The sequence below is a fragment of the Dipodomys ordii genome, unplaced genomic scaffold (assembly GCF_000151885.1).
Source record: "Dipodomys ordii isolate 6190 unplaced genomic scaffold, Dord_2.0 Scaffold6, whole genome shotgun sequence".
NCBI lineage: Eukaryota > Metazoa > Chordata > Mammalia > Rodentia > Heteromyidae > Dipodomys > Dipodomys ordii.
Genome location: NW_012267222.1, coordinates 767563 through 778975, shown reverse-complemented (window position 1 = coordinate 778975; position 11413 = coordinate 767563). Strand labels below are relative to the sequence as shown.

General features: G+C 64.5%; 1 protein-coding gene across 1 annotated transcript in view; it reads left to right on the top strand.

Moving 5' to 3' along the window:
• Positions 1–7763: 7763 nt before the first annotated feature.
• Pex10 (peroxisomal biogenesis factor 10) overlaps positions 7764–11413 on the top strand; it is a 12122-nt gene continuing 8472 nt past the window's right edge. Inside the window, exons 1-4 of the mRNA XM_013031479.1 lie at positions 7764–7882; positions 8133–8409; positions 8820–8906; positions 9333–9403. Coding sequence (XP_012886933.1) covers positions 7764–7882; positions 8133–8409; positions 8820–8906; positions 9333–9403 — 554 coding nt within the window. The remainder of the gene's footprint in view (positions 7883–8132; positions 8410–8819; positions 8907–9332; positions 9404–11413) is intronic.

The window sequence follows — 11413 nt, the reverse complement described above, 5'->3', positions numbered from 1 at the left end:
TCTCTCCCTCTCTCTCCCTCCCTCTCCCTCTCTCTCTCTCCCTCTCTCTCCCTCCCTCCCTCCCTCTCTCTCTCTCTCTCTCTCTCTCTCTGTCTCTCTCTGTCTCTCTCTGTCTCTCTCTGGAGACACAGGAACTAGAAGATGCCAGGCAGGGGCCCCATTCCTCTGGGCTCTGGAGCCCTCTGAGCTGCCCCACACAGAGACTCTGTTTCTAGCCTCAGCTGGACACCGGCACTGCGAGACCCCCGACAGCCAGAGCCACAACCGACCCATCCCCCCACACGAGGGGGCGGCCAGGGGCCTGGAGGTTCTGGCTCCTGACTTGGCCCCTGGGCAGCCCTGGTGGGGTGGTGTGCCGTGTGCCCATGGGTGAGGTGCCACCCTCCCAGTGGGACGCTTGGCTTCCCCCACCCCCGGGCTTTGCCTTGCCCACAGGCTGCTATGCGCTCACAGCCACCCAGGGTTCTCTGCCAGGGCTCCTGAGCCCGGGGACCGGCCTCGGCCCACCCCGGGGGAGGCCTCCCTGCTGTCCCTGGGACCCGCCCTGCTCATCCCAGCTCCCGGCTCACCCAGCTCCAGGCTCACCCCCAGGGGTGAGGTCTCCCAGCCCGGGGCCTCTTGAAGCAGCCCACCGCATGCCCGTGCCAGGCCGCGAGGCCACCGCGGCGCCGCCGGCCGCTGTGAGCCTGAGCCCAGCTTCCTCCTGCAGCCGGAGCCGCGCCGTGCCTCCACATGCCCGCAGGACTGCGCCTCCTCCGGGCAGCACCCGGAAGCCTAATTAGGCAACAGCACCCTGCTGGCTGCCTCAAGCTAGGGCGTGGCTGCCGAGGACCATGAGGTCAGCCGTTGGCACGGGCCCGCCACACTGGCACAGGAGCCCCTCGCTCCAGCCACACCGGCCCCTCACTCCCGGGGCAGCAGGGGCAGCCGAGGGGCCTGCAGCCACCGGCTGTGAGGCCCGATGTGGCCCGGGCTGGTCCCCCTCACGCTGGCCACAGGGCTCTGACTGACCCCTGTTTGCCCGCACTCAGGAGCCAGCATCCAACTTCAGCCTTTGGCTTCTGCTCGGACCCTGGAGTGGATGCCACCCCAGGAGCCTTGGGCCCTGGTGGCTGGCCCAGCCGGCTGGCTGCGGGTGGTGGCCTACACAGAGCCAGGCCAGGCCTGGGGAGGAGAAGGCCATACAACCCTGCTCCCACGTCTTCTGATCGTCAAGCCTGGGACCCGAAAGCCTGGCCCCAGCCCAAGGCGTGAGATCCACTCCTAGGCTGGCAGACCCCCCCGCCCTGTCCCAACCCTCCAGCCAGCCCTAGGCTCCCGTAGGCCTCCGGGCCCTGCTGGCACCACCACATGCTCACCCGCCGTGTCCATCACCCATGCCCGAGGTGGTCCCTGAGCGTCCCGACAAACGGCTCACCCAGGAACACCAAGAAGGCCGAGCAAGCCCCGGCCTGCCTCCCACCTCCGCCCCTCCGCCTCCCACCTCCTCTGGCAGAGCCCAGGAAGCAGGCCCCACCCTTGGCTGGCACCTCCGGCCTGGGAGCCCCCGGGAGGGCAGGTGCCACGTGGGAGCCCAGGCAGCCCTGCGGGAGGAGCGCCCTCCTTTCTCTAGAGGGAGAAGCAGGACCAGAGGGGATGAGGCCACCCAGCTGGCGGACAAGCGGGGACACATGCAGCTCCCTTCAGTCCTAGTACCCCAAGGCCCCCAGGGCCGAGCCTCCTCGCACTCGGACAGCTAGAGGATGCCCCCCACCCCACCCCCCGCCCATCACCAGCCCCTGGCCTCGCCCCTGGCCTCGCCCCATGGCTGCCCACCACGGTCCCAGCTCTCCATGCTCCTGGGGAGTCTCTGTCCAGGTGAGCGCCTCCCGCGTGGAGCCCACTGACCCCCACAGCCCACTCTCCCCGACTGTGTCCTCTGTCCCCAGGTGAGGAAGGGGGTTTCCCAGCCGGAGGACAAGCCTGGAGCTAGACTCTCTTGTAGAAGCTGCCAGCTGCCCAAGAGACCCCCGCCCCCCGCCCCGCCATCTGCCCCAACTCAACGCCCCTCTGCGTGGCCCTGTCGCCCTCCAGACAGCACAGGACAGGGCTGAGCCCCGAGAAGCCGCAGGCCCAGGCAGGCTCAGCCACTGTGGAGCTGGTTGAGCCAGCCGGAGCCGGGTGGTGGAGCCGGACGGCCTGGCCCCGCAGGCTTCACCCACCCTGAGACGTGGACGGGCATGCAGGCCCGACCCGGGCCCAGGAGGAGGCAGCCTCCCAGCCCCGCAGGCCCCTCAGACACTTGGGGGAAGATGTCCACCACAGCCCCCTGTGGGCACTAGAGGGGAAAGGGGATGCGAGACCCTTACGTGCAAGAAGAGCACATCCTGAAGGCTTCGATGGGAAAGGTGGGAACAAAGCGCACGCCCCGCTCCGGACCCCAGAGCTGGCCTCCCAGTGAATGACCCCTGAACGCCACCCTGCTGTCCTGGGGGAGGGCTCCTCTCTACCCCATGCTGCATTCACAGGGACCACAGGGCCTCGGCAGCACGGAGCCTCACCACCCCTGCTCCTTGACGGTACCAGCAGTGACCACGCTGGTACCAAACCCCAACCCCAAGCTCAGTGTCCACAGTAAGAGGGGTGGGGACAAAGGGAGGTTTCGGAGAGTGATAGAGCCACCGGCTCCATCCACACACACCACCCAGCCCGAGACGCTGTTCCCACCTCAAAGGCAACTGCCGGATGAGCCAGGGCATGCCAATCTAGACTTGCTTTCTCAAAAAGCAAAAGAAGCAGCCAGGCAGTGGTGGCTCACGCCTGTCATCCTAGCTACTCAGAGATCTGAGGATCGTGGTTCAAAGCCAGCCTGGGCAGGAAAGTCTGGGACATTCTCATCTCCAATTAACCAGCAAAAAGCTAGAGGTGGAACTGTGGCTCAAGTGGTAGAGCACTAGCCTTGAATAAAAAAAGCTCAGGACCCTAGGACCAGCACACACGAGGCTTGTGGATACACCTGCAGTCCCAGCTCCCTAGGAGGCCGGGGGTAAAGATCCCTGGAGCTAGGGTTTGAGGCCACAGCAAAACCTCATCTCAAAGGAAAAAAAAAACCAGAAGCCTGCCACTTAAAAGAGAGGAAACGGGGGGGGGGCTCAGTGCCGGTGATAAAATTCAAGCTCATGTGAAAATTGGGGCTTTGTACAATGTGTATCCACCGCTGTGAGCCTGTCGGCGTGCAAACAGGCAACGGCTTTGCTCACCAGATCAGTCGGTGCTGCCGCGAAGGATGTTTTTAGATGGTGTATAATGAAATGTGTCCACGTTTGGGGGGTGGGGGAAGCGGCCTCATTTGGTGAACCACCATCTTCCAGGTGACCACACACATGTTCCAGAACCAAAGCAAGAAACGGAGCAACGGATGTGTCGCTGGCTAAATCCCCGAAGTGCACAGATCGCTTCGGGGTGCACCCCCTGGCTCCCCGCTGCGCGTGGCACCAGAGAGAACACATATCCCGGATCTGTGTGAAGCCACATTTCTTCACATACTTCAACCAAAACAACACACTGCGACAGATGGAAGCAGACGCAGCTAGCGGACCCAGTTGTCTTCTCCACGCCAGATGCTGGAGAGATTTGCAACCACAAAAAAAAAAGGAAAACATGTCACTCTTCTCCCTGGATTATTATTCTTTGTTGATGTGCACAAGTACGTCTTAAATGTTATTTATATTTACATGTGACCGGTTTGTTGTTATTTTTAACACGACTCCACAAATAAAAATTGTTCCAACAGCACTTTGGGTTTCCACAGTGATAGGCCTGAGATGGTGGACCTTGGGCACGCTGGCCAGGGGGGAACCCCAAGCTGCAGAGGCGTACCAGGGAGGGAGGCGTCTGCGTCCTGGGGGTAGACATTCCCCCAGCCGGCGTCGGCTCCCACCGCCAGGCTGGGAAGAGGCCAGCTATCCCACCGCACTTCCTCTGCCAGTGTCTCGACAAGAGCGTGGCTCACCGGGCGGAAATAATTAGGAAGTGCTCCGCTCCAGGGTTGGCTACCTTTGTTTTCAAGTCATCTGTGTGTTTTACATATGTAATTAGTTTAATTTGATTTTAATAATGGCTGTGCTCAACCACCAGCTCACAGAATGACTGGGGGTGAAACCATCAAGTCTTACAAGCTGGCCCCAGCCGCTGCAGCTCTCCTGGACGCGAGCAACACAAAAAAAGCTCTTTGGGGACCTGAGCACGAAGGTGGGGAGAGATCCAGGGACAGTGGCCTCGGTCACTGCGGGTCATTGTTTAGAGTATTTGCCATGCTGTGATCCCCTGTATTGGGGGACACAAGCAAAGCACCGTGGCGGGTGCTGGGCCCCCCGAGAGCCGGCGCCCGCCGTTGTGGTAGAGAGCGGCGCATCAGCCAGCGGAGGAGCCCTGGAGTGCTGGGGAGGAGGAAGCCACGGTCAGAGCTCGGCTTGCAGGCTATGCTGTGCACACGAGAAGCTTCCAGAACCTCAGTTTTCCTGAGGGGCAGGAAAGCCAGGCCTGGGCTGGACACACGCTGGACCCTGGCCTCTGCCTCCCTCCCCCAGCCCAGGGCTGTTGCTTGGCGTGGGGCAGGGGACCAAAGGGGCACTCAGCCATGATGCCCACCCCCGGAGAGGCCCCACACGCCAGCTTGGCCTTGACATCCTCCCCCCACCCCCACCCCGCCTTCCAAGCTGAGCCCACAGAAGCTGGAGATGTACAGACGCGAACTTGGCGAGCTCCATCTCTCCAGCACCAGTGGAACTAAAGGCCTAAGGTCTGGAGGAGAGGGTGAGCAGACGGGCTTGCTCAGAGCACCAAACGGGGCAGAGGCTCCGAGCAAGCGCAGCGGCTCACAACTGGCTGGGTGGGGTCCTGAGTGTTGGGGAACACATGCCAGCAGAGGGAGAGGTGGGGCCTGTCCCTCTGTCCCTGGGCTCCTAACTGGATCTTCCTGAGCTCCTGTGGGGCTCAGAGGGGACTGGAGCCCGCTGGACTTCGGCTTCACCCCAAGGGAAGACGCACACTGGTAATGAGGAGCAGCATATGCAGAGGAGCAGCATGTGCAAAGGCCCTGGGACAGACTTCACCGCCACAGGAGCTGATGCTGGCTGAGGGCCGGAGCCAGCACATGAGAGCTAATGGGGGGGGGGGGAGAGGGGGCTGCAGCGTCCTGGGAAACCCATATCCATCCTCACTTCCTCCTTCGCTGACCTGTCCCGGAGGAGGTTGGTTGTGCTGCTCTCTCTCCAGCTGGGTGGGTGCCCCGCGGCCAGCCCTGCCCATCGCCCTGTCCACAGGCAGACGCCCTCAGCAACAGGCTGGAGTCCAGGCCAGCCAGGGCCTGGGGTGGCTGAGCGGGGACAGGGACAGGTCCCGGGCCTCCGGAGCGGGCGCAGGACCTCTGAAGGAGCTAGCAGGAGCGGAGGGAGGAGGGAGGAGGGAAAGGTGGACTCCAGCAGGACCCAGCCCAGCTGTAAAGGCAGAGCTGGGTAGAGTCCGGTCGGGGCCACCAGGCAGGAGGAGGGAACAGCAGGGCTGGCCTGTCGCAGAGGGGCAGACAGGAGCGTGAGCAGGACACACCTCTCTCACACCCAAGAGCCAGGGCTGCGGGTGCTCGGTGGCACTGAGCCCTGCCCAGGCAGGTGCCCGCCCTCCCCACCGCCGCCTTGGGTGCCCGTCCCTCTCCTGCAGCCGCTCAGGGTCCAGGAAGGATGGCGCTGATCTATTACGTCTCTGTGACCGGGGCCCAAGCATGCCCAGGCCAGTACAGCCTTGTAGGCCGCCCTAGCAAGAAGCCGGCAGGAAAGGCCTTGTGGGAAACACCGCGCCCCTCAGACGGCCAGAGCCGAGCTGGGAGAAGCATGGAGCTCCCCGCTTTGCCGGGAGCTGCTTAATGTGCCCGGGTTCACTCCAGACCAAGTCTCTGTAAACCCAAAGCTCCCGTCAAAGACGGGCTAAGGTGCCAGTGTGTTCATAATCTCCCTCCCTATCTCCCTCTCTCTCCCTCTCTCTCCCTTTCTCTCCCTCTCTCTTTCTCTGCCTCCCCCCCCCCACTTTCTCTCTCTGCCATCTTGGAGCTTGAACTCAGGGCCTGGCTGCTGTCCCTGAGCTTTTGTGTTTAAAGTTAGCACTCTGCCACTTGAGCCACGCTCCACTTCTGTGAGTGTGTGTGTGTGTGTGTGTGTGTGTGTGCATCCTTAATTGGAGATAAGAGTCTCTTGGACTTTCCTGCCTGGGCTGGCTTTGAACTACGATCCTCAGATCTCAGCCTCCTGAGTTGCTAGATTACAGGTGTGAGCCACCGCTGCCTGGCTCACTATGGGTCTCTGTCATCGGCGTACGGGAGTGAGCCATTAAACCTACATTGAAGCCTCTGGAGTCAGGCCTCAGGCCCAGGGCTCTGGCAATATCCACACAGGGTCCAAGCTGACCACCTCCCAGTCCAGCTCCTGTCCACATCGTGTCCCGGCCTCTGAACTGGCCTTCAACCCATCCCAGGAGCTGAACAGACAGTCCTGGCTTCAGAGCCGATGGGGACAGGCTGGAGCTCAGCCTCCAGGCCCAGTTCACTCTCGGACACTGAGCTGGGGCTGCCGGGGCCTGGGGGACACTGACAAACACGCAGGCACTTGGTTGGTGAAGGGAACACTGGCAAATGTCACATCAGGAGCCAAAGCCTCGATCAACTGCCTCCGCTGCCCCGTGCTGGGCAAGAGAGAGTCAGTCGGGCGGCGGGGTCCAGCCAGGCTCCTCGGGGAGTTTCACACGTCCCCGCTGCTGCTGGGTCTGGGAGGAAGCTGCCCTCTGCCCTCTGCCCTCTGCCCCCAAGCCCGTGCCCCCACAGACTGGAGGTCAGAGGAGAGCAGGAAGAGAAGACGATGCCTGAATCTTCCCGCCTCCCAGGCCTCTTCACCGAGGGGGCCCAGGCCTCCTGCACGGTCCAGGCTGCCGTCTGCCCACACCCCTGCGCTGCTCACCCAGCTCGTTCTCAACCCGACTCCCAGAGGCCCACGAGCCCCTCAGCTCAGGCCCGCCGCCAGCCCTCCACCCGGCTTCTGCTCCCGGACTGCAGGCACCAGGCCCAGGAGGGCCTACGACGCTGCTGCCAGACGCCCTCCTCCCACCCTGCCCAGCCGCAGGGCCCTAAACCGTGCCCACCTCCCTTCCAGGAGCAGCGGCCTGGCCTGGGCTAACCTCAGACAGCCCCCGACCCAGGGAGAGCCCCGGAGGCTCCACAGAGTCCCGCCAGACAAGGGAGAGGAGGGACGAGGAGCTGCGCCCTCCCCACCCCAGGAGGGGACCCCAGGAGCCCCGCACGCACGCAGCCTCCTGCAGGGCGCAAAGAGCCCCCGCCAGCGGGGCAGTGCTGGGCGGCCGGCCCTCACCCAGGGTCCCGCTCTGTTCACAAAGCCACGGTGGCGGCCACACGCGGGGGCCGGGGAGGCGGCACCGAGCCTGGCAGCGGTACCACCGGGCACCGCACCCCGGTGCAGGCCTGCCGGGCTCGCGGCGGTCTGGGGCTTTGAATGAGGGGCGAGAGCTTGCTAGGCAAGTGCTCTAGAGTGGCACTGTAGACAGGGTTTGCGTTTGGGGGGCCTCAGGCCTCTCCCGCCCCCGCGTCCACCGCGCCGGCTTGTCTTTGAGAACAGATCCCACGTGTGGCCCAGGCTGGCCCTTGGCCCAAATGGTCCAGTCTGCGTTTCCCAAGATCGCGGGCCCAGGCCCCCACGCATGGCTCCGCGCTGTTCTCCACGCTCATGAGACCAGGGAAGCACCCAGCCTTCCACGGCTTCGGAACCCAACCATCCCGGGCCAGCGGCTGGCTGCCCGCCCGGCTCACACGGCTGCCGGGTGGCGGCTCCTTGCTTGCTCCTGGGTGTGAAGTGTGCCAGGCTTGGGGCTGGGCCCTGGCATGGAGGGGGAGGGTGTGGGGTGCAGACCCCTACAGCCCCGGCCATCCTCACCAGTCTGGGCACAAACGAGGGCCAGCAGACCCCGCACCGCCTCCTCCCAGCCAACGCCAGCTCCTGAGCCCCGGCCGCCCAGGAGGGGCCGCCTGGAAACCAGGGGGAGGGAACTCTGTCCCGATTGACAGATGAGGAAACGGGCCCCACCCTCTGCGCCAGGAAGCCTGTGGGGTCCCATGGGACTCCCCAGCCCTATCAGCCGCCCTGCCAGCCTGCCCTCGGCGCCGTCCCCCCAACCGGGCCTGACCCTCCAATGCCCGCACGCGGGCTGCGCGGGCTCCGGCCTCCCCGGAGCCCCACTGGCCCTGCTTGGCACCCAGGGCTCCGGGGCCAGCACGCCGGCACGGGGTCCTCCCCATGCTGGTGGATGCAGTGGGACAAGGGCGGGGGACAGCCTGCCACCCCGCCCCGCATGCGCCTGCACAGCGGGCTTCCCGTGAGCATGGAGCCCACTCCCTCCTCCCGGGCCCCTCCGCTGGGAGCTCTTCCTTGGTGCCCGAGGCCTCGGCCTCCAGCGGTGACTGACCGCCCACCTCAGCCCCCAGGAGGCGCACACGCTCTTCCTCCACAAGACCCGCGGCAGCCCAGTCACTGCCTGTGCCCCACCGCCCAGAGCCCCTTCCCAGGGACCACAGGCTCGAGCCGCGCCCGCCGGGCACCGCAGTTCTGCCCAACAAGCCCCTTGAGAGGGCACTTCGGGCACCGGTCCTTCCCAGTGCGGCCCTGGAGACCTCCGCCTGCCTGCGGCCCGGGCCCGGGGCCTCCCCAGCCGGGTCTGGGGCCGCACGCTGCCGCCCTCCTCCGAGGGCCCCCGCACTCCCCACCCCAGCGCTCCCATACCTCCAGGCCTCCGTGTGCAGCGAAGGGGCGCAGAGCAAGCGTGGGCGGGCCTCCTCCCGGCTGCCCCGCCAGTGGAGAAACCTGTTCCGCCAGGTTTGTGGTGGCCTATCAGGGGCCCCCTTCCCGGGCCAGGGCACACCCTAACGGTCCTGTGGTCCTGTCTGTACCAGCTGTGGGGTGGGGGGCTCTGTCCCGAAGAGAGGGCCGAGCAGCACAGAGCCATGCATCTGGGTCCAGAGCCCCTAGGCACGGGGCTCCTCGAAACCGCACCAGTGCCCAGCCTGCTCCACGCCCAGGTGCCTACTGCCCCGTCCTCCCCAGTGGCCCGGAAAGGACCTCCCCAACCGGGCCCCTCCTCCCCATCCCCGCAGAAAGCGAGGCACCACCACCCCGACAAGAAAGGCCAGAGGGGCGGGCGCTCTGGGAATGAGCAACGGCTCCCGGGAACAAAAGTGGACTCCACCGTTTAGAGGCCTGGGAGGAGGGCTTGCCTCTCTTTTTCTCCTTTCCCGCCTCCAGGCTGCTTTGCAGTGGCTGGAGCTCCGTGGATGCAGCAGCCACGCGAACGGCGCCAACCCTCTGCCCCAGCGGTGCGTGCAGGTGCCACCCCAGCAGGTGCCTGGGGCCTGCGTGACGGCAGGAGGGGAGATGGCCTGGGGTGGACATGGCCGGGCTCCCCCCCCCCCCGCCACACCACTGAACTCCCCGCCCCTGGCCTCCTCACAGTGAAAGGCTGTGGAGCAGGAGGCCTGAGCGGCGTGCTGGACCCCCCCCCCCGCCACACCACTGAACTCCCCGCCCCTGGCCTCCTCACAGTGAAAGGCTGTGGAGCAGGAGGCCTGAGCGGCATGCTGGAGGAAGGGCACATGAGACACCAGACGCTGGTGTCCTGGGTAGAAGAGAAGCTATGAAGGGTCTCTGCAACGGCAGGCACACCAGCAGCTTCTGTGTTCCCGGGGCTTGCCAGGGATGCAGATTCCGCCAACCAGACCACTGACCTCAACGATACCTGGGCACCACCCCAGCCACTCAGGCACTGGACGCTGCCACAGCAGCAGAAATCCCAGCTCCTCAGCATGACTGACACACTCCAAAAACAGGAGTGACGGGAGAGGGAAAGAGGCTCTGTCAGGGTCAGGTATCAGCCCGGTGCCGAAGGGAGAGTGTGAGCCGGGTGAGCATGGCTGGGGTCGTTTATGCATGAAACTGGAACAGTGGGCCCTGTTGTCACTGTTTGAAGAAGGCGGCAGGGAAGAGAGGGGAGGGGGGCCGAGAGAACGAGGTTGGTGGGCACATGGGATTCTTGTAAGGCTCTGTCACAGCGAACCCTCCTTAGACCACTAATGCTAATCATTAATAATAATAATAAGTACCAGCTAACTGCTATCATCATGTCCATTTCACAGGCTGGAGAACTGAGGCCTGCACCATGTGCTCTGTGTACAACGAAGGGCCAGTGAGGCTGGGGGAGGGCAGAGGTCAGTCAGCCCCGTGAGGCTGCGGGAGGGCAGAGGTCAGTCAGTCCCGTGAGGCTGGGGGAGGGCAGAGGTCAGCCCCGTGAGGCTGCGGGAGGGCAGAGGTCAGTCATCCCCGTGAGGCTGCGGGAGGGCAGAGGCTAGCGAGGAGTAGCAGGGCTCCCCAGTAGTGCCCACAAACAGCTTCACCCGAGTCCGAGGTGGCCCCCAATGGAACCCCAAGGCCAGGCTGGCTTTGGTCAGCCACTTTCCTCCATGTCTGCGGCCGTGTTCGCTGAAGGACTTCCCCACCCTTGGCCCTTGGAGCAGGATGGCGTCTATCCACAGTCCCAGTGGCTTGGACAACAGGAGGCCAAAGGAAGGTGACAGGGGACAGATGTCGCTTCTCCCGGTAAGCACTCCGGACCCCTCAGACCTGACGCCCCAGAGCACTGCAGCTCACCGGGGTCCCAGGTCCTCTCTCCAGGGGCGGGAGGAGGGAAGGTAAGGGCACCTGTCCATCCCACCTCCTGCCCTCTCTCCTCTGGGAGCTGCCCCACCCTCCTTCCCCATCTTCTTCCTGAGGCTGGGGTGTGGGGGTGGGGCATTCTGGGTCACAGTCGCTGGGACTTTCATTGAACCCACGGAGTGCAGAGCAGAAACGCGTTGCCGCCCCCTGCTGGCCATGCAGGGTTCTGCCCGAGGGTCGGAGCCGGGACGGTGCAGCCCCACCCGGGGGCCCAGGGTCAGAGGCCAGGATCAGACGGAGATCTGGGGCTGCGATGTGAACGATGTGAATGCACACAGCCCTAAGTCCCCCACCCCAGGACAACAAACGGCCTTCCTCCTCGTCCTCCTCCTCCTCTTCGTCCTCCTCCTCCTCCTCGTCCTCCTCCTTGTTTTCCTCCTCCTTGTCCTGGTCCTCCTCCTACTCCTCGTCCTCCTCCTCCTCGTCCTCCTCCTACTCCTCGTCCTCCTCCTCCTCGTCCTCCTCATCATCATCCTCCTCCTCCTCATCCTCATCCTCCTCCTCCTCCTCCTCCTCATCATCATCCTCCTCCTCGTCCTCCTCCTCCTCCTCCTCCTCGTCCTCCTTCTCTTCATCCTCCTCCTCCTCCTCCTCTTCCTCCTCCTCATCCTCCTCTT